Source organism: Scomber scombrus, chromosome 16 (assembly GCF_963691925.1).
Source record: "Scomber scombrus chromosome 16, fScoSco1.1, whole genome shotgun sequence".
In the NCBI taxonomy this organism is placed as follows: Eukaryota; Metazoa; Chordata; class Actinopteri; order Scombriformes; family Scombridae; genus Scomber; species Scomber scombrus.
The window spans coordinates 21,582,909-21,609,737 of NC_084985.1; the positions used below are offsets into that span (position 1 = coordinate 21,582,909).

General features: G+C 41.9%; 1 protein-coding gene across 4 annotated transcripts in view; it reads right to left on the reverse strand.

The window, feature by feature from the left end:
* The window catches only part of LOC133997001 (triple functional domain protein), a 73,216-nt gene extending 46,653 nt beyond the window's left edge, over nucleotides 1–26,563 (reverse strand). For all 4 annotated transcript variants that reach the window (XM_062436537.1, XM_062436538.1, XM_062436536.1 and 1 more), the window contains exons 1-2: nucleotides 26,289–26,563; nucleotides 7,348–7,398 (exon numbers count right to left, since the gene is read on the reverse strand). In XM_062436537.1, the coding sequence (XP_062292521.1) occupies nucleotides 7,348–7,398; nucleotides 26,289–26,358 (121 nt within the window). In that variant the 5' untranslated portion in view covers nucleotides 26,359–26,563. The remainder of the gene's footprint in view (nucleotides 1–7,347; nucleotides 7,399–26,288) is intronic.
* Between the last annotated feature and the right edge of the window lie 266 nt (nucleotides 26,564–26,829).

Here is a 26,829-nt window from a genome sequence, read left to right on the forward strand (position 1 = left end):
ACACACATACACAAAAAAGAGAGAGAAGGAGGGTTTTCTGGGCAAAAAACCAAAGTGGACGAGGAAAACTTTTTTTTTTTTTTTTTTTTTTTTAACTGTAGGATAATGAGACAGTCATCTGATGCAAATGGGCTGAGAGAAGAACAGAGAGTGAGTGAGGAGAGGAGGGGGGGCGAGGGTTAGAAGGGGACAGTGGAGAGTGAGGGAAGGAAAGTGAGCAACAGGGGCCGAGAGGGGAGCTGGTGGGAAGTGACAGGTGAACAAAGGGAGGGAGAGGGAGAGACGGACCAATCAGTTGCTGTCAAATACACACCCATTTCTATCTTCCTCTCTCTTTTCTTCCTCATCCTTTCTATGTTCAGTATTGTCTGTCAAAGAACAATGAAGGAAGGAACAAGGTGGAGGATAAGGAAGAAGAACCCCCCCCCCCCCACCCCAGATACAACATTGTACCTGTCAGCCGGATGAGGGCGGAGCTTGTCTGGGCGTAGCGCCACTTGTGAGTGGTTGTCCAGCAAGCCATTACTTGATAATTCTTCCATAAATTGTAAAAATCCATAAATTGCTGTGGATTTGGCTCTGTTCGCTGATGGGGGAAACGTAGTCCGCTGCCACCGTCGGCTAATGATAGACTGATGGGATGATGTGCTGAAGGGCTCCCGATCCAATGTGGGCAGAGTCGCAGCAGCAGCTGCGGCTAATCCAGGGATTCCTGAGGGGAGATATTCCAATCCAGCAGACAACCAAAACCGCCCATTTTGGGGTTGTCTACTTGTCCATATGGAAAAGCTGGAGCAAACATTTCCAAGCAGCAACAGAACTATCGGTATGGACTTGTCTCCAGCACAGTAGCAGTTGTGCGGGTACACGGTGTCAGTGTGCACCTCATGTGGCATTAGGTGAGCTGCTAATCTGCCTGTCTTTTGGAAAGGCAGGTTCCTGGAGGTAATCCTTCAATGTGTAGGAGGGGCTGTAATTATAATATGCCTGCACTGCATTTATGCACCCTGAGAAGCTGCTTAGCATGAATAGGGAGACTGGAGATGGACAGGGGAAACCCTTATAGTAGAGGAGCGGCCTGGATATAAAATCAAACACACACCAGTCTGTCGCTCCAGTGGATCCACCATACAGTGGTTGTGCTGGCCTCACACATCTGTGTGCCTTTTTAAAGGTGCTAAAAATAGTTCTAGGAAAGTCAGTAGCAGTGCTGATGGATACGATATAGTTTTATATGATTGCATGCTTATTTTATTCATGAATGTTAAACTGTCTCACTGTGGGAAACCCACAAATGGAATTCATTTGATTTTGACACTATACTGATTTCACTCAAGTATGCGTGAACATGTTTTATGTTTCCCATGGTCCTAAATGCAGCTGCGATTTAAGGTTTGTAAAGTCCAGCCCCGCTTAGTTACTGTCAATACGCCTGTCACGCTTTCTGTTCTAGCGCAAACAGAGTAGGCCTTTTACAATGATAACGTGCAAATTTGCCACTTTAAATTCTTACTAATGTCTGAAACAACGGGTCTTTGATTTTAGACAGTGGTAGACAAAAGTAGTCTGTTCATTTCCAGCCGGTGAATGCCAGTTTTGCCAGCTAAAATAACAACCGTCACTGTTGAAACAACCATCTTTGACGTTGTAATGATCTGAGCTATCAACCTGTTTAAAAGGTACTGCGATGGATCAGCTGCGGTTGCTCGTAATGTTTTAGGCCCATTATCTTAAGGTCACAGCTTCATTAACGTATTACCTTCTAGTCATTAAGACTTAGTAGTCCTATTGTTAAGAGATAACAAATGACTGTTATTCTTTTTAGGCCTGCTATTCTGAGAAAGAGACTGATTTCTGTTAGAGATATTTTCACCGACACATCAAATTAGACTATATTGTTTGATGTGTTCACATAAAAAATGGTGGTATTTCAGGAATCTGTAGCTAATTCTTATCAAAAAAAACAACCAGAAGTAGTGACTTCTTGGAGTGTCAGCTGGTTGCCTGATCATGCTGACGACAAGTCTTGGAAAAACCCTTGTTTTTAAACAGTTAAGAAGCCTGTTGAGTAAGAAGACTGTACTCACCGGTAAAGAAGCCTTACTGATGATGAAGTCACGTATTATATGTTAAAGAAAACAGCATCACTGAATCATGAGGTGATGACCACAAAGCCAGACCTCATGACGCTGGCTTGGTCATTGCTTCTCTACAGCTACATATCCTGCATGAAAACAACAAGTGGGCTGTAACTTTCTGTCTCAGTTTCATTCTGAGTGCTGTGACGCGTAAAGTTGCCGAAAGGTAAATAACAAGTAGTCAATGATCACCCTCCTCAAGAATGATGAAGCATACTGTTAGTGAAAAACTCTTGGATACAACATTTCATTACATTCCTAATTTTTAAAAAATGTACAATCAATAATATATTGACTACAGCTGATAAAGCAATTATTACCTTGTTGATGATGTCTAAATGCAGGAATTCGGAAGAACGGGTGTCCGCTTCCAACCTCTAAATTCCCAAGAAGAATGTACTCCCTAAACATTGAAGTACAGTATTTTCCAAGCTGCTTATGTGCGCTGTCCATGCAATACAGCAAAAATTCAGCCCTTCCTAAAAGAGAGTTGCTCCCAATATTTCACGGGTGACTGGTCCTGTGTTGAGTGGGTGGTTGGAGAAAGGCAGGAACCACTGATAGGACTACACCCTTGAGTGAGAAAAAGGCTATGGGACGCGAGGGAAATGCCAGAAATGTCCATCCTCCTTTTTCTGAATGAATACAACCACAACACGGTCGGTGATCATTCCAGGTCAGGACTGTTACTGGGTCGTGTGTGTGTGTGTGTCGGAATATGTCAACACTCGACACGCACGCCCCAGAGGTTTGAGACTAGTAGGGGCCTCCAAGAGGTCAAGTGGGCATTAAACCGGCTGATACAACAAGGCAGTTTACTCAACGACACCACTACAAGACTGCCCCAGAGCGATTGTGACGAATTCAGGGAGAGGGTCAAGGGTGTGTGTTTTGTTGTGTGTAAAAAAAAACACAAACACATAAGAGAATGCAACAGCTGCCTGGACCAGGACAGATGGGATGGGTGGTACAGTCCAGCAGAGGGAGGGGAAAAGTTGCCTGCATACCACAAAAAGGGTGCATGGACATAACATAACTCTATCTGATCAAAGAGCTGTTACATAGAGGCGTAATCTCATAATGGCTCCTCAGCAGCTGACTTGGACGCGTCGGTTCTAAACCAGCTGTTACGGGTCGAGCGAAACCAGAACCGTGCACATGTGCGTTCCCCCGGCATAGCTGCGGACTTCCCACATTCATGGCGTGCCAGAAATTCCTTGCTGAGGGATGTGTGGGAATGGCAGGAATTCCTTGAGGCTGAGGGAGTGGACAGGAATAGGGCGTCCGTGACCTGGACCCCTGCCCTACATCCTGATCTGTCTCAAAAGGCTCTCAAAAGCCGGGATAAGGAAAGAAAAATAGTTCTTGGAAAGTCAGTAACAGTGCTGATGGATGCGATGTAGTTTTTATACGATCACATGCTTATTTTATTCATGAATGTTAAATTGTCTCGCTGTTGGAAACCCTCGAACGGAATTCATTTGATTTTTACACTATACTGATTTCACTCAAGTATGCGTGAACATGTTTTATGTTTCCCATGGTTCAAACGTTGATTTAGAGGCATATCCTTCTCTACAACAACTCTAGTGTGGGAAAAAAGAACTCCTCTCTAAATTGTCACGATTTAAGATAAAAGATTCATCCTGTAAAAATCCTAAATGCAGTTGCAAGTTGAAGGTTTGTAAAGTCCAGCCCCACTTAGTTACTTTCAATACGCCTGTCACGCTTTCTGTTCTAGCACAAACAGAGTAGGCCTTTTACAATGATAACGGGCAAATTTACCACTTTAAATTCTTACTAATGTCTGAAACAACGGGTCTTTGATTTTACACAGGAGTAGACAAAAGCAGTCTGTTAGTTTCTAGCCGGTGAATGTCAATTTTGCCAGCTAAAATAACAACTGTCGCTGTTGAAACCACCATCTCTGACTGACTTTTTAATGTTTTTGACTAGTTTAAAAATGAGAAACTTGTTAAGGGGTAAAAACATACATAACACTGTGCTGAAAGACTGAGACCAAAGCTACAGATAGTACCAGTATTGTGAGTTTTACAGTATAAAGGAAAAATGCATTCTATCATAACACTATTTAACTACTTAGCGTACATGCTTGTGTAAGCAAGATAGAGATTTATGTTTCTTCTGTTTGTATTTTCATACAGTCATGAGAACAGGCTTTTAGGGGTGAGGACTAACCAATGTCGGATATCGAATTCGGCTGGGGTTTGGGCTGGTGTATGAACAAATCCAATAGAGCAGGACTTACACTTTTACTTTTGTATTTTTGGTTTTGGAAAGCATGAAAAAAAAACAGCATCCAAAGCTACACAGGCTTGCTGTATGATTAGATGATGGGTGATTGGATTGGATGATAATGACTTCTGTTTGTAAATGTGTGTGGACATTGGCGATGGTCATACTAAGCAACGAGAGGAGTGGTGAGAGAGGACGGTTATTCTCCAATCATTACAGACTTTTACCATTACCATGCCAAAACTGCTGCCTTTTAGTGGTTATGCATTAAATAGGCTACAATTTCGCTAAAAGGCAACAGATAAGCGTCAATGACTGGTGCACGTGTCACTTTTCCTGTCTCTGAGACAGAGGCTGACAAAATGAGGATATTAGAGGACCAACGCCATATTATTCATCACTTTCATTCTCTTATTATGTTTCTGTCTACCCAATGAACTCATCTGTCTCAATCTTAGGTTGAGTCTTCTTCCTTTCACATCATGAACCTGCTATCTTCCTCTTTCTTTATGACACAATGACCATTTTTGTGCTTTTGCATTTTTAGTCACAGTCGGCAAAACACTGTTACTCATCTCCTTCTGTCTGAGCTGCCATTAGCCCGCTTTACTTTCGACCCACTGCTCGCCCGCCTTTCCCTCCCAGTAGAGCAGAGCAGGGGAGTCGCCCTAAGAAAGAAGACGGGCGGATCTGATTGGCTGTTGTGATCAGACACAGCTGTGCCACTCTAACAATGCACCTACTGTGGTTACAGCTGGCACCGGCTTTGCCATTGTACACACAAACAAACGGGTAACAAGTTAACAATGAACATAAAATTACACCCTATTATTTCATCCAGAGTTTGAGTAACATATTTTTAGCCATTTCAACATCACAATGAACAAATTTCCGATTTCTCTCCAAGAAATGTTGAAATAACACGTTAATGTTCAGTGTTCACACCCAAATTCTAGTCTCATAGGAGTATAAAAACCTGTACTTCATTACAAAACTCTAACATTGTCTTCTAGCAGCTCTGTAAGGCAGGTTGCACTACATTTTTTACAGCCTTACACCCCTAAAGTTGTTGTGTAAAAATCCTCCCTGATACCACTAGAATGATTTCCCATCTCGTCTGAGCAAGAGAGCATGAGCTAAAAAGATGTGATTTTTGAAAAGGAGATATTTGTGTAGCACTTATTTCACGCCGCATTGAAAATCAAGCCCCCGTCAATGAAAACGGGGTGTCACCATCTAGAAGTGCAGAGCTGACAGCTCTAAGCAATAAGCGATTAAACAGCGCAGTCTGGGTGTTTATTTCCAATCCACTCAGACTCTCCATGTCCTTCCCCATTTTTCCCTCTTTTTGTCCCCAAATCTGAGTTTTGGCCTGAGAGAGAGAGAGAAATAAAGAAAGAAAGAGAGAGAGAGAGAGAGAGCACCGTCTCCCTTTCACCTCCGCCTCATTCTGTTCTCTCCATTCGTCCAGACCTCTAATAGCAGGGTAGGCTAACCGAGCGAGAAACAGGCCAGGGTTACCCCAGCGACCCAAACACAGCGGGGAGGAGGGAGAGAGGAGGAGGAGGACGGACAGAGAAAAGAAAAGACAGAGGGAGAGAGAGAGAGAGAAAAGACGGCTTGTTATTGGTGCCAAGAGTTCATTCGTACAGGGTCTTTTAATGCCACCTGATCTCATTTTGACAAACCATGACGAGAAGGAGAAAACCTCTTTTAGTAACACTACATATTTTAAAACCGCTGTATTATTGTTTTTTTTCATCTCTCTTTCTCTCTTCTCTCAGTGCTGTAAATATGGTCCCGCTTTCCTCTTGTCACCGACTGAGATTCAATGCAACGCACAGCTGTTGACTCCTGCTGCACTTCACCATCAACAGCCTGCTCCGACTATTCCGATCTCCACGAATACGCCATCTGGAGGTGACGCCCGACACTGAATTGGAAACTTGCTGAATGCGATTGATTACTGAAGAATCACACACATTGTTCAATCATTTGGGATCAATACTGAAGGTGTGGTGTGGTTCTACATTTTGAAGCAGAGAGGCAGAAAGAGAAAAAAAATAGAGACTCAGTAAAGCACTCTTCAGCACATCTGTCAAGGTCCAAAGGCATTAACATTATTACATAACATCACTGCCCCCCCCTCCTTTCCACACCACAATCCACTCACCCAGTCAGACCAGTGGCTGAGGAGGCCAGGCCAACACATCGAGAGATATAATCCCACAAACCCCACCCCCCACTTCTCTAAACCAGGAAGTGATAGCTGGCAAGCACCAGGAAGCTTAAGAAAAACACTAAGCAGACAGGCCAAACAGTAGCAGCGAAGCCAAGTATTGTCTACATTTAATTGTGTTCATGTTGGTTTCATTGCCTTTTCTTTCTGCGGGTGCTGGAGCTGTCTCCATCACGGCCCCTGGGCTCTGGAGCAACCTGCCAATTCACTGTCCTCCTTTATATCTCAGGGTTTTTGGTTTTTTTTCATGGCAGATACTGAAACTGATGGTTTTTGAGTAAAGCAGTTAACAGTCACTAGTTTGTGTTTCCTTCTTTTTCAGCCTCTGAATTAGTCCATTAAAGAGTAAAAATCATAATGGAGAGCAGGCTGGAGGAAAACAGAGGAAAAAGAACGACAACGGTAGACACTGTCCGTTTCAACTCATCGTGGAGAGCCTTGCTGTCGCTACGGAGACGGGCGCTAGACACCGGCAGCCAATCACGGCGTGGGGGAACATGGTGTGTGATGGCGGGAGTAGAAAAGGAGAGTCAAGGAGATGTGACGGGGAAAAATACAGTGACAATAGCCTCTATTTGCTAGCGGGGACACTGAAATATTAATCTTGTGTGTATCTCTCACCTTCACCACGCACACAAACACAAACACACCTGAAGATGCATGGACAAACAGCTGCAAATCTATGAAACGTTTGGCTTTGTGTGTGAGTTTTACCTGCTATCTGGCTCGATACATCTCCTTTTGGCTCTTTAGGGAGGGAACCATCTGCATGCACACACATAAAAAAAGAGGAGAGAAGGAAAAAACAACATTACCAAAATAGAAAAAAACAACAGATTTCGCTTGATGCTTCTGAGTCAAAATGTATCTAACAGCAAAAGGAATAATAGAGAGGGGGATGAATGGGGGAAACTTGAGAAAAATGAGCCAATGAAGACACGTTGTTTCAACAATAGTTTTCTTGTTGTCGCTGAAGGTTTTGTTAAAATGCTGTCAGATTAAAGGATTATTGCGCCCAAAGAAACAAAACAATTTCATGTGTGAGTTAAAATGCCTCCATGTGAGAGTATTACAATATGCCCTACTTCTTTTTAGACATGGTGGACCAGCTGTGTTCAGCAGCAAATCTTTAGGGTTTACATGATCAAAATGCATGATAACAGCAAGCATGGAGAATAAAAAAAACCTAAATACAATGCTGTATTTCCAAACGCTTCTTTCTTCTGAACCAGGACTTTCAGAAAATTTACTGTGGACAATTTGCTCAATGTTTGACAGGAGAAAATAGTGATCCAGACCCCTGGCAAAAGAGAAAGCGTGCATATTTAGAGGCAGCCTTATGGAACTTTAACAGTTGTATGACGTCTTAGATGTTTGAGCTCGTCTGAAACCAATTAGACATCAATTGGGTTAACACCCCTAGAACCAGACTGGAAATTGCTTGACAACGAACATGCACCATTACTAAAATCCTGACGTGCCACCATGATGGATGCAGAAATCCACAGCATTGTTTTACTAGGAATCTTCCCTGTAGGCTTCAGCCTGCTCTGAAGTAGAGGTAATATTGCTTCGTTAGCAATGTTACGCTACTTTCTCCTTGTGATGATTACGTCAGATTGATTGCCCATTCTGTAATTTTTGTTACCGAGGTCCTTCCATGGGTTATTTACTTTCTCCACTCACATATTTTGGATCAGATTAAGGCAAAAAAATGTACAGATATATTTGAAAAGTTTCCATTTCGAGTCTAGAACTAGAAAAATAAATGAAGTCCTACTACTGCTGTTTGCTAACAAGGTCTCCAGAGCAGGTGGGAGTCACAACAGATTGGGTTCATCATTGGGCGGCCTTCGAGAGAGAGGAGCTAAAACAACCTGTTTCAGACAGAGGCTGAACTGAGGGGCTGCATAACAAGCAAGCATAAGCATTTTTTCTGAACTGTAAATCACAAAAAGATATACTAATAGAGCCCCAGAATATAAATATAAACCTGGAAATGTGCATGTAGCTTTTACAGGCTGATGAAAAACTCTCTCACATCATCTTGTTCAGTTAAGTGAAAAACAAAAATAGCAATGTCGTCTTAGTCACAAGAAACAGTTTGCTTTATTCAAAACACAGTCTTCGTTTTCAGAAATATGAGCACACACACCAGTGTGAGAGAAAAAATCTACCTCGTCTCAAACTTGTTCTACTTCCATTATAATTATAATAACAAAGTACCACTGACTTGACAATCTTCCATGCTCTGAAACAGTATGTTCAGCTTACACTAGACCAGTGCACACAGGAGTCATCTACTTATCACCCTATAACTCATGACCGAGGTCCACTGGTTTCTCCTCCGATACAACAATCGGCCCATTGATCCAGCCTATAGCCTGTGTGAGAGAGAGACAGAGCGAGAGGCTGCTGCTGTAACTGAGAGGAAGATACGCTCAGTGTCATGTGCTGTCAACATGTAAACAGGCCGGGCTGTTGACTGGCTGACTCAGTGACACATGCTCCCACTGTTCTGACTCAGGCTTACTTCTTCCTGTTTGAGAAGGCCGCCGGTTGTATAGAACCACATGTGTGTTGTCGAGTATCTAAAAATAAGATCTGGATCGATTTTTTGGTTTCAGGCGGGTCCTGTGCTACAAGCAGTGTACAAAACACACACTGTATGAGTGACACACATGACCTGTACGGTGGCTCTTCTCAAGTTTGTGGTTTTGATTTATGTGTTTGTTTCAGATTCTCACATTTTTTCTTCCCTTCTACTTCAAAGTGCACCGCAGGAAGAGAAACATGTAAACACACTAAAAGCTCTGATAAAATGTGAAACTTGACACACTAATACAGATACAGAAGCTCAGTCGTGACACATTTAGCAGCTAACTGGCCTCCTCTCAGATTTACAAAACAATGAAGTCACCACACTATTCTCTTTAGTAAGAAACCCTTCGTTTGGATGGTACTCAAACATCTGAGTAGCCATTTTCTGGACTGGTATTATTATTGCAGTCCCAACATAACTACTGAAAAACCGTATTTTGGCAGTAACAGTTGGGAGTTGCAATAAAGTGATTGCATGAGTCTAATCTACAAGAGTAGAGCTTTTTTATTCAGGCAACAGTAAAACCTGCTCTTTAGTTTTTAGCTGACTTTAAATCAGAAAACAATAAAAACCTAAGTGATGCTTTATTTCTCCACCTCTCTCACTCACATGCTTACACAGTGTTCAAACTGATGCCTTGTTCATGGTTAGGCAGACGCCACTATGCAGTTTCATGTGCTACATAGCTCTACCTCTTGACTTTATACTTACTGTACACTGTGAGTAACCTTAGTCAAGACGCTGTGATGTAGAGTTCAACAAGCTAGCAAAGCTCTGTCAACTTTATCGTTGTTATTAGTCTTTGGTAACATTTGTGACCGAAATCTTGAGAGAAATGTCACGCAGTGCAACAGTGAGGTTCATACATATGAGACGAAATATAGATGTTTAAAGGCGATGTTTATAGAATATAAAGAAAATTGTACTAGAAGTGGGGGGACTCTCCTTTAACTACAAAGTCCAGGTTCAATACCTGAAAGTATCTGCTTTGCTGAAGTACCCTTAAAAGACCAGTGTGTAAGATTTAGTCTTATCTAAGGGTAAGGTTGCAGATACACCGCCCCTCCCCCTTCCAAGCGTGTAGAAGAACCTACAGTGACAAAAACAATTCACAAAAAACAGCCCTCTCTACAGCCAGTGTTTGGTTTGTCTGTTCTGGGCTACTGTAGAAAACATGACAGGCTCCCTATGTAGACATAAAAGGCCCATTTTAAAGGTAATGAAACAACTCTTATTTTCAGGTGATTATACACTAATCAAAACATACTTATGAATATTATATCCCATTTCTGCTGAGTCTATTCTGTTAGATGTTGTTAAATTCTACACACTGCACCTTTAAGCTAAAAACTACTCCCTCTAACTGCTTATGTAACAAACCATGACCTATGACCTCTCTTTCCCTACAAGGACCAATATCCCTGCATCACATTAAATTACCCTTATTGTTTTCAACATTAACCAGCAAAGTCAGCTTTTACAATACAACAGCGCTCGGCATGTTTTCCTTCGGTAGTGACTCCTACCAGACAGCTATGATTTAGCAGTATTTTGCTTGTGGCAGTTCCCATATAGCAGCACGGTACATATAAAACTACACATGAGCAAACTTGCTGGCAACAACAGCAAACTGCCACAGGCCTCACACACACAGCATGGGAAAGCAGAGTCGTAGCAGTCGAGACAAGCGCAAAAAGATCTCAAGGGAATGTTCACTGAAGCTGTGTACCTGGGAGAACTTAAAGGGAATGAATGGGACGAAGGAGAGAGAAAGGAAAAAGAAAGAAAAAAAAGAAAGAAAGAAGGCGAGAGAAAGACCAAACACTTGCATACTTCACATATTTGCAATGCCAAAGATGTCCACTTAAGCCATAGTGTGCAACAATGTAATACCAGACTACAGTAGTGGTTGCCCACATCTTATCACTATCTAAACAATGAGACTTGTAGCCGAGCCAGGAGTCAAATATGCGTGGACAAAAAGGGGATGAAACAAAGTGTGTATGTGCATAAAGAGACACAGATATATATACACACACATATGCAGTTAAGAACAGGAGCTTTTTCCTCAGAGATGTAGCCGTTAAGGTAGTCCAATCCAACTAAAAACACACACACACAGACTTGCATTAACTCAGAGCCAACTTCGTTACAGACCATAGTAGGATAAGCCAACTGCTAGTACGTCAGCTCAACTGTTTGGATACATTAAAACAGATCACACACACTCACCTAACGGCCGTTGAGGAAATGACAAAGCAAAAAATTAAACCGACTCGATCCCATAAAACACCCAAAGTCTCCCCTCTCCCCAAAACATGCGCACACACTTAGATACAGTGAACTCACCTAGACCTCAGCTGTGTCGAACACTGGCTATACTGTATCCCAAAACTGAGCTACCCTTCCACAGACAGCTCACTCTTGTCCCAACACACACACACTGTTACTGTTTCTGTCTCCGAGTCCACATTAACACAAGACCACCCTTTCTATGGGCCCCTGCCTTCCCCTTCTCGGCAGGCACACTCATCGTTTGACTCATAAAGAAAAAGGAAAGACCCCCTTTCATTTAAAAATACCTATTGTCTGGCTCACACTGACTGAAATGAGAGGTGAGGGACCCAAAAACAATGAGCAATCGCCCTGCTGTCATAGCTGTCTTGCAGAGTGGAGCTGTAGATGTTATTGTAGGTGTTTAGCATACATTTAAAAAGGTCAAGGGTCAAGGGCAATACATTATCATTACCTAAGGGATCTGAGAGGATCTTCGTTGCGTGGTGGTGAGATACCAATGGTGAGAGTGAAACTAGGGGCACACAACGTCACCTTGTTAAACTCATGATCTAAATAGTCGTGTGGACGGTAATACTGACCTTAAAGTGATAATGAAAGAGTTTCATGTTTTTATCTTGGTCTCTGTCTAATGCTCACTGCTGTGGTATTCATGCACTGACCTAAGATAACCTCTTAGTCAAACAATGAGGTTGGTAGTGTGACGTTGTTTTCTAAGGATTTCTACAAAAGTCCCAGTTTCTGTGGTTACTGCTCTTTTCTTTGTGAGTTCAGCCATGATTGCCATCACTGCTCAGGCCAAATACATGGTCTTATTAATCCCCCTGAACTTCCCCTGGTTTTTTCTTGACTAAGTAGGCAACAATCAAACTTCAAGTTAGAGTTTAACACTCAGCTCAGCTTGTCTGTGTCATAAGGACTGTGTCGGTGTGGTTTAAATCAGATTTGACAACTATGTGGCCGATTTATACTTCATCATTTGAATTTGATTCAAATATTGCTACGTTCTGGTTGGTCCGCATAAGTATATGACTTCACCTTTTATCCACCGAGCCCCGCCCATAAAAAGTGAGTAAAATCAGTGAGAAGATAAAACAGACTCTTGAAACTTTGTGTTCATGTAGAACTGTGTTACTCATAGCAAAAGCTTATTGACAAAAATGTTTTCAAGGCTTTTAACACCACCTCAGGCTGTTAGATATTTCTACTTTTTTTTTTTTACGAACACACACAACTTAAATTGAACATGGCAACACTCTGGGAGGTTACTGTATTGGTAATGTTGAGGTCACATCTGGAAAGCAGTGGGGGAAATCTCTTAGTTTTTCTCCAAAAACGTTCTTCTATTGTTGTTGTTTGTCCTGAGTCTGCTGTTGACCTCTCTTAACATCCTGACATACTGCCCCCCATTCATGTAAAAATTCACCGCTGTGAATATGACTTCTTATAACTAGGTCACTTATGTGGTAGAAATGTGCTGTTATATTTAAATTGGTGCCCTATGACTAGAGAAAACTGAGAAGAAGGCTGTAGATTGCCCATATGGCTCACAAAGAGACATCCAAAAACAACAACCACAACGTATAGCAGAGAAAGCATGAAATCTCTTTACTGAGGCCGATTTTCATTTACAAAAATGTTACCTCATCAAGTCTGGATATATTATACTGGTGTGCAAGGATCATAAAACAAACGCCACGCTGGAGTCAGTTACGTGGATCAATGCAAGAATACCAAGAGTAGCACACAAGCCAGAATACTGCCCAAGCAGCCAGTGGGCAGTCAAAAATCCTCATAGTCTGCCATCTTCATTTCAGCTTGGTTTGCGAAACAATCATGGACGAAGGGTTGAAAACTGCAGGCAAATATTCCTTCTTTTACCTTTTTTAGACAATGAGGGACTGGGATCATACTGTCAACTAACTGAATGCAGCCGCATACGTTAACTTTACAAGTAACACACCGTCTGATGTGTCTACAGCATGATATTGGACCTCATAAGTAGTAATAGTATTGCCACATCTCTTACCTTGCAAGGCAGTGGTTCAATAAGTGTCCTATGAGGATTTTTGTTCGAGATCCCGAATCCAGCTGACTTGCAAGGTAAGATGGCGACAAACGGTGATAGACGGTTTCATCCAATCACCTGTCAAGTATTTTTTGAAAGTGCCTGCCCTATCCAGTTTCCAAGCAAGTCTTCTCAGATGGTTCTTTGTAACAAACCATCTAGTGCAACAGGTTATCTCTGCTCTGACATTATTTTGTAAAGCTAGTTGTTTGTGTTAGATTCAGCTTTTCTGTCCGCCTGTGGCTCAAAACTCGAAGAAATTCAGCAGCTGAAGTTTGTACATCAGGCTACAACTGTAACCTTGAACCAGTGGACGCTTCCTCCTCCACACTCTGTTGTGTCTGATTCCACAACTGCATATACAACCTCATATCGCCATCAACTTATTTGTGTTACGTGTGATATTTAACAGTATATAGTATTACGATATTTTAGATTCTGCTTTCCCCTATCACTAACCTAACAGAGAGTTTCGGTAAAGCCACCTTTGACTGTCCTTGAAGTCACCACGACAGAAAAACAGAGGCAAAGACTAGAAATCAAAGCTGAAGTAGCTGTAGTCTCCTTGCATCCAACTACGTAACTGTACTACACGTAAAATGATGGTGCTAGTGCCAAATGAACAACAGATTTTGCAACTGCGTCCCGGAGACACGCTATAACTCTAATTCTATAACTCTAGACTCAAAGCTGAAAGTCAGGGAAGTGGTCCTTTAAATGCATCTTGCAGACAGGTAGCGTTAATTTCTCAAGATGCACACCACCAACACTCCAAGGAAAGTAAGATACTCAGGCTGGTCATCGTGCGCAGACTAATGCTTGGTTATGCTTAACCCTGACCTACACCCCAACCATCATTCACCTTAACCCACTGCTTTAACATAATCCACTTGAGACTTATACCTAACAATCCTTAAAACCCGCTTCTGATTAGTGGTGACAGTCACAGTGCTTGTGTCAACAACATATAATAATGAATGAATCATTGTGAACTAGGATGCCAGTTCTTCTTCATTCCAAAGAAGAAACATTTAATCCATCATTACCTGTGCACTAAAGTATTGTTAACAGGACATATGCCGGAATGAATTAACTGTATATTAACTATCTATGATAGATGGATGCAGATTCAATCTAAAAAGTATGAAATAAACCAGTGCACCCCAGTCCTGATGCTCAGGATTATGATTTGTTTCATCCAACCAGGTTATTATCTGCCCTCACCTGACCTCCCAGGTGTAAAATAGTTCATATTAGAAAGCAAAGATGAAAAAGTCAGGCTCTCCCCTGAAGATCAGGACTATAGGCCACTGTTTTAAACTGTTCCTCCTTTTGCTTTGGGACCTCTGGGACCCTCAAGGAACTCAGCAGTCCGTATAGCCTCTGCTTTAATACACAAAAGGCCACTGACTGTGATGTTCAAAGTGGATCAATTTCTCTTGAGAAGAGGAAGGGGGTTGAAGAGTAGTCAGAGGTAGAGACAGAGACAGAATGAGAAAGTGAGAGAGATGGGGAGGGCAAGAGTGAGATAGCAGTTTTGAATGCACTGGAGACCCAAAGCAAAAAAAAAAAAGGAGTACAATGGTCTTTCAGGACTTGTCCTAGTTTGGTTCACTCTCTCGTTGTCTCTTTCTACTCTCAAAATAGGAACAGGGACCATTCTGGCAAATCTTTCATACTGATCCTAATCAATTGCAAGCAAATTCAATTCCTTAACTGACCTCTTTCATTAACACAGGTTGGCACTCACATCTACTCTTCATTATCTTTCCAAGGTCTCACTCTCCCTCTTTAAATTTCACAGCTCCTTTCTTTTCCACCTGCGCTGAATAGACTTCCTTATTTCCCTCTAACAGGACAATAAAATCATTCAGTCACTCCAAGGCTTATTGTTTATGCTCCTCTTACAAGAATGCGTAAAGAAAATGGTTATCTCCACACGTGATTTCACGGCCACTTGCAACCTGCGCCCGCCCCGTCCCCCCGTCTCTTGCGCTCTCCCCCACCTCTAACCTACCTCCTGTCTTCTCCATCTTTTCTCCATTTTTCTCTTTGCCCCCTCAACTCTTTTCCTTTACTCGTTCCAGCTTGTTTTAAGAAGGCAGCGGCGGGGAGGCAAATTTTCCCCGAGCTCACACCAATTAGCTATCACGCCGGAAAAATTACTGAACGAGAGAGCGGCAGATGAGAGGAAAAAGTGGGACAATCTCCTTTTTATAAACACACAGAGAGGCAAGGGGTTTGCATATGTACGTGTGTGTGTGTGTGTGTGTGTGTGTGTGTGTGTGTGTGTGTGTGTGTGTGTGTGTGTGTGTGTGTGTGTGTGTGTGTGTGTGTGTGTGTGTGTGTGTGTGTTTCAGTTGTTCCTAAGAGGAGAAGTAAACAAGCCAAAAACTCATGAAATTACACATCTGACAAACATCTTAATACTTCAAGTCCCTGGCTAATGGTCTAATAGAATAGATTTGAAATTATTATTATACTTCATAATAACTTTCATCCAACAGGGCAAAACAGCACTAGCCGAAGCCAACTGTCATTCAATAGCTTTCTTTTCACTTCTCATTTGAACCTGACCGTAAATACATTGTTCTGCTGGCCCTGATTCACAAGCTATATCACATTACATATACAAAACTTCAGCTTTTTTTGTGTGCATTTACTTCTTTAGGGGGTTTGGAGTTGTTATGTTGTGACTACTTTCGGATCCATGCCTGAAGTCAGAGGCAAATATCATAGAAACCGACAGACACCATTAACTCTTATCAGCTGACCTTTGGTCTTATCTGGTCCGTATCTAGGCGGCAACCTGTGTGTCTGTTTGTGTGAGCGGTAAAGGCCCACTGATAGCACAGGCCTTTGCCGAGCTGGTTTACATAGACTTAGTATAGACATTACACGGGTCAGACGGAGGCATTATTGTTGCCATGGCGACAGACAGCTAACTCAGCCTTGTTTGGTGGTGGATATAAAAATGTAGGGTGAAGCATGCACCTCGAATACAGAAAGCTGTCACAACTGAAAATATTACTCGTGCAAGTTTAAAATATCCACCTTCTCTGAATTATTACACCACTGCTTTAGCCAAAAAATGACCTAGCTTGGTTCCCAGTTTGGCTTAAGACTCCATACTGTGTCCACAACACTGAGTAATACCAAAATTTGGTATAAAATGCCTGGAAAGATATGCAAACTTGTATACTAATTTATTTAGCAGTTTCTGCTTTAAATTAAAGACTTGCCAATTTCAACCTGTATATTATTTATCTCTATTTAGCTTAGTTTGAGTATGGCTGCTTGTGATTCCATTTAAAGGAATAGGCCAGCATTTTAGAAAAGACACTAAGTGGCTTTCTTGTTGAGAGTTAGATGAGAAGATACATACCAGTCTAATGTTAGTCCGTAAAATATGAAGCTCAAGCCATAAGACCGTTAGCTCGGCTCAGAATGAAGAGTGAAAGCAGGAGGAGATACTAGCTAGCCTGACAGCTAGCCTCTGTCAAGTTAGAAAATACACCTTCCAACACATCTAAAACTCTACAATTATCATGTTTTATCTAATTTGTTTAATCTGTATAAAAACAAAAGAGTAAAAACAAAAACTTGTTGGACCATTTTTTAGCTGGGCGATGTGACTTCCTGTAGTATTGTCGTTACCATGAGTTCACTAAGTAACTAGCAAAGACTTAAGGAATTCACTGCACCTGGCCAAGAAGTGGTCACAATTGTGCCCCATTAAACATAATGTGTAATTTTTACACTTTGGTCCTTGTATTGTGTTTATATCATTGTATTATGTATTTCTTACTTACAGACAAAGCCAGACTATTTGTTTGCTAGCTGCATTCAGTCACTATGCTAAGCTAAGCTAAGCAGCTACTGGCTCAAGCTTCATATTTAACAGACATGAATTGCTTATCTTACCGCAAAAAAACAAGTAAGAATATTCTCCCAAGTGTTTTGTAGAAGAACGTTTATATTCCTCAAAGCCAGGTATCAAAAAAGTATTGTTTTGCTATTGGTAAAGAACCTTAGCTATGTGTTGGCACGCTATTGATAAAATCTACACGACACTGTGTGTGTGTGTGTGTTTCAAATCCATCCATCCATCCATCCCTTGCCACCTTTTCTCCACCTCTCTGCCTATGTACATAAACACACACATACACTACAGAGTAATCCCTGAGAATAAACACCAGATTAGAGTAGGTCAGCCTGTGTAATCCAATGAACTCTCACCTCTAACATGCCTAATGATGTTAGAGCTGACAACATCGCACCATCACACACAGGATCTTGTACTGCTGCCACATTGCTCTGCTCTCACACACACAGTGTATACTGTATATTCCTGTTTAAGTAAGCCAATTTGTTGTTAAAACAGTTCTCAGCCGGTCTGCTTTCCCACACCCTCCATACTCTCATAAACTCCTCAGTTGATTGCTTATGACATACCGACATGGTCTCAAAACATTGTACAACCAGTTATACATTTTTGCAGCATTTTTACTGTAAACATACATCTTTAGACATCTTATTAATGACCTCACTGCTGCATAACTGGGCACGGACCCCCCAATTTTATTCATCACCCTTTTTAAAATGCCCTTCAAGCTTGCACTACCTCATTGGTAAGCTGCCGGAGGACGCCCTTCACATTGCCATGTACGGCACATCCAGAGAAAGACAAAACTTGTTTAGAAGCATCTGACTATTGGGGGAAGTGAGCGTTGTTCCCTCTGAAACGCAATCTGCTGGTTTTTGTTCTGGTTTAGGGTTGTATTACCGAGGTCCACCTAAAAGCTCACGCTGACATCATTACGTGCTTTGGGCTACAAACAACTCCAGTGCTGCTGCTGCTCATTCTTACTTCATGGCTTTTGATTGCTTCGCTCGCCGTGTTCTGATTGAAAAATTACAGTGTTTAGTCTAACCAGACGTGTGTGGGCCAGGTTTTCCGACAGTTTTCACTGTGGACCCCTATCAACAGGCTCAAAACATTGGTCCCTTTTACCTGTTACCATGGTAGTCGCCCAAATGTTACATTTGTTTCTGTAATTTCTCCATTTGCATCAATATCACTGCATGTTGCTGGTCGCCCTTCATTTACATGGTGAAAGATTATTTCAACATCCACAGATTTGCTTCCTGGTTCTATGTTAGGTGTCCTTATCAGTTTTTAAGACGTCATATAAATTCCTCATTTAACATGTCCCGACCAATAAATCTGGTGTTCAAGGAGTAAGGTGTTACTACTCTGCTGCCATCAGGAGAAATTGGCTCACCTCACGACATTAGTTGGACGGCACACTCTCACTAAGCAGGCAAATCCAGACTTTGTACATTGGAATATGTCATTGCAATGCCAAAGTAAACTTGTCCCACATGACCGGTCCTTACAAGCCTGTGATGTGATACACAGATTAGCAGCAAAGGCCTTGAGCAAAGACGACGCGTTGTGCCAGCCTGGCATTAGGTTTACCACACAGTCGTTTGACCTGAATGAGTCATTTTCATGTTTTAACATTTAAAGCTGCTAAGATCAATATATTTATGTTCATGAATCACGTGGATACTTATATGTGAACGGGGTCGCACAGAATTATCATTCAACTCTGCAGTTCCCAGCAACTCCACAGACTTTTAAAGCGTCTTCCAGTTCACTGTTTTGGTTGTGTGACCCACAAATTTACTAAAACTAATCTGGTTCACTCTCACGGCTCTCATAAGCAAAGATGACGCATTGTGCCAGCCTGGCATCAGGTTTACCACCGTCGTTCAACTAGAATGAGTCGTTTTGGTTAAACAATCGATAATCTTTCATGGCTTAACATTCAAAGCTGCTATAAATCAATATATTTTATTAACAATGAATCCTGTGGATATTTATATGTGAACAGGCTCGCTTGCAGTAACGAATCCACAAAAACATATCATAAAACTCTGCAGTTTCCAGCAGCTTCAAAGAGATTTTAAGCATCTTGCAGTTCATTGTTTCGGTCATCTGACTCATAACTTTACAACATCTAATCTGACTCACTCTCACGGCTCTCATGAGCGAAAAAAACTCTAAAAACTACATCCGCTAAAGAACTTTGTCTCTTGAATGTTAACATGTCATTTTGGGGCGTTAACTGAAATATCTGATGCTATTGTTTTTCTTGGGAGGACCATCTTAATGTTTTCCTCCTATTCTGGCAAAAACACAAGATTATTTAATCAGAGCTACGTGTGCTAATCCTGATCTGCTGTGTCATTCTTCCCACTGAGCTGAGAGACCGACAGCTTTGCGTTTTAACGCTAAAACTGACCAAAACTTTGATCATACTGACCCAGTTTTCCAAAGATCCTTTTTCTTTTTTTCAAAGAATTATAATATAAATCCTCCCAGTAAAACTGATCTGAAGGCAGACTGAGGGGAGGGGAAGGGGTTTGGCTTTGCTCAGCTAGTTGTAATCCACCTTTAAATTTTAATGTACTTGCAGCTGTTATTAGGGATGAGAACGATTAGGTGTTTAGACAAGTACTCCTGGGAAAATTAGAGCAATTTAAATTATTTACACTCTGAACAGTATACTGACAAACGGACTGATTTTTCAGCACTTTTTTTGAGTGCATGACAAAAAGATTGATTCACAACACGGGTCAGCAGAAGACTATCAGCTCATAACATTTGCAATCCTTCTATCCTTCAAACAAACCATTTTATAAACTGATTAAATCCCCCTTAATATTCATCCTCACTCATTACTGTTATCCACATGTGCTGATGTGATGCTTTTTGTCTGCGCCAAGAATGGTTTCCAAGTGCCTGCGCCGCTGCTCTTGTTGCCATGTGTTCTCTGCTGTATTTGTGTTTCATTTTAAAGGGATGAATGCCTTTCTAACTGAAACATCACATTTTTAAAGCCACAATAAAAGGGAACAGTTTGAGTGGAAGTAGTGATTTTTTTATTATTTCTTTTTTTTTTATCCCCCATGTTTTAGCTTAATCTCCAGCCGGCTCTAAAAAGCCTTTTACCAGAGCGTCCATTTGCTCATGATTGAAGCTGCCTGCCTAAACAAAAAAAAAAAAAAACATATCTCATAACCATCACTTTTCCCTCCAGCTGGCTTCCATTTACTATCTTTTGTACAACAGTAGAGTTACTTACAGTTGTGTGTAGAGGCCGTTTTTTTGTTTCTTTACAGCTGAAAGCATGTGTGTATGAGTAAAAATGGACGTTCTCTGGTGTAGACACCAGACTGAATGTGGTACACTGTGACCTTAACGAAACAAAGTCGGGGAAAAGACGAGACAGAGGACGCTGAGATCGGGTCAACGGAAAATCGGAGAAAGTGCTTGTGTGTAAGTGTGAAAAGCAATTGAGAGAAGAACAACGGCTGCAAATCACTGTGAGCTTTCCACTTCACTGATTTCTGTGCTCTGAAACCTTTTTGCAGGTAAATTCTGTCTATTTTTGCCTTTTTGGGTGAATATTAAGACATTTAGGGGTAATATGATAACATATCTGTGTGTCAGAGATTATGTAGTGGTTTCTATTCCTTTAATAACTCTGCTTGTATTAGACCATTGTGGACAACTCTACAAACCTTGTATCTACTCCTTGTATCCTGTTTACAGCTAACATAAACAGTTTTACCTGTATACGGACATTGTATGGTCTATTTATTATTTCTGCATGTATCTAAACCTCGCCTACTCACTTCTACATAATACTGATGTTTGGCCTTGTTTTGACTTGAGTCAAATTCCTTGTATGCATAAACGTACATGGCAGATAAAGCTGATTCTAAAAATCAAAATGCAGGACAGTGATTTGATAATATGGGATTGTTACTGATTTATACTGATTTTTTTTATTACCGATGTGATAAAGTTTTAAAGGAGAGAAAACCAAGTTACCGGTCATTGTAATTGTCCCTCCTGTTCAAACTTGCTGTGACGAGCTCCCTTCCTACAGTGGTTTGGACATCTTTTTTAGCACAAACTCCCTCTTCCCTCTCTTCCATCTGAATCTTGATGAAGAAGAATGATTTGATGCACAGAACGAGGTTTGCATCTCGTATATAGGATTTGCTTGAGGAGCAGACCTCCCCATAGCCAGCATGGAGATGAGGAACAACAACAGTGAGCAATAACACTGTCAGTGTAGATATGGGCAAGTCACTATTGTCTTTAACAAGAAAGGTGAGCCATTTACTTGATTTGCCAAAAGTAAATATATCTCTGTTTTTTTCCTATTTCAATTGATTTTCCTTCAAATTTAGCATATTACAAAATGTACATGTGCATATATTTGATGTAAGATTACACGTACAGTGATAGATATCAACACATAACAACACATATTTGGATTTAAGGCTTACAGGTCATAATCTACCACATATTAACTGGCCGGCTGTATCTCTATGATCTGTTTACCTCCATCCCACGAACACGGATGATAGAAGAAATCTGCTTTGTAGGGCATTAGGTTTTAGTCTCTGCTCTGCGTCTGACATGGCAGCTTTAAGCCTGGAGGAAACCTTTACTGAGGGACCTCAATCAGTCTCCATCTTCTGGATCAATATCCATTAGTCTCAAAGTGTGTGCATGTGTGTGTGGTTCTGTGCAGACCTCATCCTGGGTGAATGGGCCTGAGTCATAAATGCAAGCTCTGTCTAGATCGGATTTCTCTCTCTCTCTCTCTCTCTCCTGCTTGCTTTCTCGCACAAACACACACACACACACACACACACAAACACACACGATGCTCATTCAAAACATACAGACCAACCTTGTGAACGGCCTGTTGCGGCCTCTAAACATTCATTCATGAAGTCCTGGCAGTGCTGACCGCAGCCTCTTTTTTGTTTGTTTGCCCCCACTGTGTAGCTATAATATCCTATACTAATAACTGTATGAAATCTACACTAAATCAGCCTCTTAGTCATCAGTGTAGTCAAAGATGTGTTTGGAGTGGAAGAACTTGATGATTGACAACATGCCACAACAAAACTCCCCCCGTTTCGGAGCTGTGAGGCCTCTGTATTAATTCCAGTCTGGGAGACAGGGGAGAGAGACGGGGCTAAGCTATTTGCTTTTTTTTCTTTCTTCTTTTTATACGTTGTCATTTTGCATCAGGACAGAGTGGCCCAACAGGACGCAACAAGAATGACAGAGGGAGGAAAACACGGAAACAGACAGCTGCGAATGAGAGCTCAGACGGCAGACAGGCAGACAGTAAGTAGGGAAAGAAAGCAAAAAGAGGGAAGGACAAGGGGAGGAAAAAAAAAAGACAAAGAGACCAACGCCGAAGGATGGAAAAAGAGATGAGGATGGAGTTGGGGATGAAGAGAGGAGGAAGGGGGGGGTGGGAGAAGAAGAAAAAGCGTAGCCTGTGGCAAGACACTCAAACCTGTGCATGTCAGAACAAGATTCTCCAGATCTGTGAGGAGGAAGTTGAGTGCAAAAACAAAGAGGAGGGGAGCCTGAACGTGACACACAAGCCTTCCAAACCAGCTTATTATACAAATCTAGTGGTCGCCTAAATCTATATTCAGGCCTGTAGTGGTTTCTCTAATGGTTTCACTAGTTTCAGAACCGACCCTTCAAACATAAGATGATGTTTTTTTGGAGCCGGCAACCATACAAATTCAGTCAGTGCCCAACCAGCTCTTTCCTAGCTCGTGTTTACAGTAAATACTTCTACACAGTTATCATTAACTCGTACGATAGGTGGTCTTGTCAATCACTGTCCCGTTGTGCTCGGTGACATCAGGGCACCGCAGATGGTACCAGGCGCTCTCAAGGAGGGGGGCGAAGGAGGGTAAAACAACACAGAGGCAACCAGCTTCTAACAACAGAAAATTTGGGTAACATGTTAAACGTGAAGATGGGCCGCTTGTGACTGTGACGCGATTAGCAACACATAACTCGTCGTCAGCGTGTGTTGTCAAGACAATAAAGACGTATATGCTTCTAAAAGGGGAAGCAATTAGAGCGAGACAGCAGCTTGTGATGGTCATTTTTCTCCATTAATGTGTATGTAGTTTCAAGTGCCAGCAAATGGGAAAGCTGGGTGAAAGAACAGCATTAAAAAATGGTTGTAGGTATGTGAGACAGATAAGATACAGTGTGATTAGAGTACAATTGAGGTGAACATTAAAGATAGTTGAACTTTGGTACAGGTTAGCGTGTGAATGACAATGCCTCAAGTACAGATTGGTCCGAAATTAAAATTGCATTTATTTGATAATCAGTGTTCAAATATTCTTGTGATTTGGCATAAAATGTTCATTCATTTTTACCCACCGTCTCTCTTTCATTAATTCAGCAGTGGTGAGAAAACTAAGTGCAACAAAAGCTAATGATGTGTGTCATTGCTTCTATCAAGCAAAGAAAGTTCATTTATGGCTTAAAGTGCCCTTTTGATAAAGAGATATTTTACTAAACCGCCAGCTTAAATTGCAGCAGATGGGTTTGTGGTAATCAGAAAAAAAGGAGCCATAATCTAAAAAATTTAATTATACAACAGATTGGCAACAGATCTTATTAACAATGAAGCAGAATGGCTGCAGCTGTGCAGCATCAACAAAAACCTACAAACTGTGGTTTCAAGTGAGTTACAGGATGCCTCTCGCCTTTCTTCGTAAGAGGCGGCCATCAGATCAGCTCAATACGGATACTGAACTTCCCTCTGTGGCTTATTATCTTGCTAGACACTAAACCACAGGAGCCAGAGGCTGGATGTCAATACTCTGCATTCTCGTCCTTGTTTACACCCTTCCAACTGTACTTCAATTCTACCACAACGGTCCCACACATGACAGCGTACGAGAACAGCCAAGCGACTTGGCTTATGAAAAGCACACAGTCCATTCTCACACAGTTGAGTATCTGATTATCACATGCACACATATGATGATTCATTTACTGGTAACGCCTACTATACGTGCATGTTTCTGTCTTTCTGTCGGAATAATCGGATGTAGAACTTTACATGAGCAATGAGAAACTGCACTGAGGAAATTAAAGGCGTCTCTCTAATAAAGACACCAAAGCGAGCGGAGTTCGGTGATGACACTGGCAGACATGACATCAGGCAATGGATCTTATTCACACTGCCTGCAGTCCGTGGGTGAACACAGCTAGAGGGTTATCTGGCACAAACCAGTGCAGCCCACAGGCTCACCAGCTTTCTCATGTCAAAGACCCACAAACAGACAGGCATTCACCACTTCATTCAACGGTATCCCAGGGCAACTCATATGAATTATTTACTGTTAAGAATTGCACCAACTGTAGAAATGTTTATACTGTGTATAAGGTGGGGGCGTGGAAAATTAATATCAACTAAGCCAAACCTTACATGTGTTTTCACTATGCAAAGTCTGCTGTTTAAAATTAAAAACTTACATTTCTCTGACCCCTTAAAAATGCCTGCAAGGACCCCAGAAATTCACATTTTTATGAGCCATTGTTGCAGCCTATGAAATCACTGTAGGCCCGTGTTAGTGTTACTAACTACTTAGCTAATGTTAGCAGCCTCTAACTATATCTAAAAGCAGCAAACAGTTTAGGTGTGTATAAATAAATCAGTGTCACTAGCATTGTGGTGTTTTTTTTGTTTTAAACCACAACCAGCAGACCGTGGTACTGACAAAAAAGGGCAGCCTTATGGCCTTGATAGCCATGTCACACAGCTAGCTCATCCTGCACTGTGCACACCCAGGCTATATGTGCCACGCCATGTATTGTTTACATAGCTCGCCCGCTTGTGCTATTTTTTTGACAGCACAGTAAACAACAAACAATGACTTAACAGCGTGCTAGTTTCAAAATACGCAAACGTTATTGAAGTTTGTGCCCCCTGTATCAATAGGCTGCTTCAGACACACGCCAGCTTTGTCAACTCATTGGCAAGCTAGCAATGCTAAACTAGCTAGCATTTGTTAGCTTAGCAGACAGGATTCACCAAAATCTGAATCATTGGAAGCTAATGTTGGAACTAGTTAACTCTACTAACGTGTCCATTATCGGACAGCTCTAATCTGCTTTTTTTTCTTCGTTTCTGCTATGTCCACAATCATTCCACATGGTTTAAGCAGGAATGTATGTATCACATGCCATTTTAACAGTGTAATAACCATAATAATAAGCTGTCGCTTTGATCCGACAGTTGGGTCGGGACGGGCATACATTTTGCGGTTGCTGTTTTCCTTTCTCTCAAACGTTTACTGGGTCAAACCTACTTTACACATCCTCATTTTCACAACATACAGTGGTGTGAAGTAGTTACATAGTGACTGAGAAACATCAAAACATAAAAGAATGCATTATAAAGAAAAGTACACGGAAAGGTTTGCAAAAGCGCTGACAAAATCTGGTAACCGTGTCCGAAGATGGAACTCGGGATATTAGCCCCTTAGCTAACGTTGCCTGGCAGCACAATCTGGATAAAAATACACCAAATAAACCCATTTTCAGCTGTTTAAACATCTGTGTTACCCATTGCTATTTGTTATTCAATCCAATTATTATAATAGTTATCAATTTCATCGGCTAAGCTCTACCGTATCCTTCACTGTCTGAGCCCCCAAAACAGACAACACGGACGGGAACAATGTCCCTCATGTAGCTGGACCAAAGGGAGCAGCTCTCGGTGGAGCTCGGTCTGACCTCTCCCACTTAATTTTCGGGCTTACCGGTCTTGATGAACGCCGCTATGTCGCTGGCGTCCTTCGTCGTCTCCTCCGCTCCTTCCCCGGAGCTCATGGCTGCCACAACCCGAACCTGGAGCTCAGTATCTCCCAAGTAGATCCCCCCCAAAAAACGACTAAAAGATGGCACAAATTTACTTCTGTCCCGACAAAAGCGTCATTAAAGACACACGGACGGCTACGGTGACTCGTGAACGCTAGCAGTGCCATCTGCAGACCTCCATCTTGGGGTAACGTAATTGGAAACGATCAGCCGGGGGCACCGGGTTCCTCCTCGGAGTGGAGCCGAGGGGAGAGTCGCTGTGGCGCGGAGGAGGAGGAGGAGGAGGAGGAGGGGCGGGAGGGGCCGGGTCGCTGCTCGGTGAATCTCCGTGAGCTTTCGGAAATGAGCAGACGGCGGTCAGTGTGTGTGTGTGTGTGTGTGTGTGTGTGTGTGTGTGTGTGTGTGTGTGTGTGTGTGTGTGTGTGTGTGTGTGTGTGTGTGTGTGTGTGTGCGTGTGTGTGCGTGTGTGTGCGTGTGTACAGT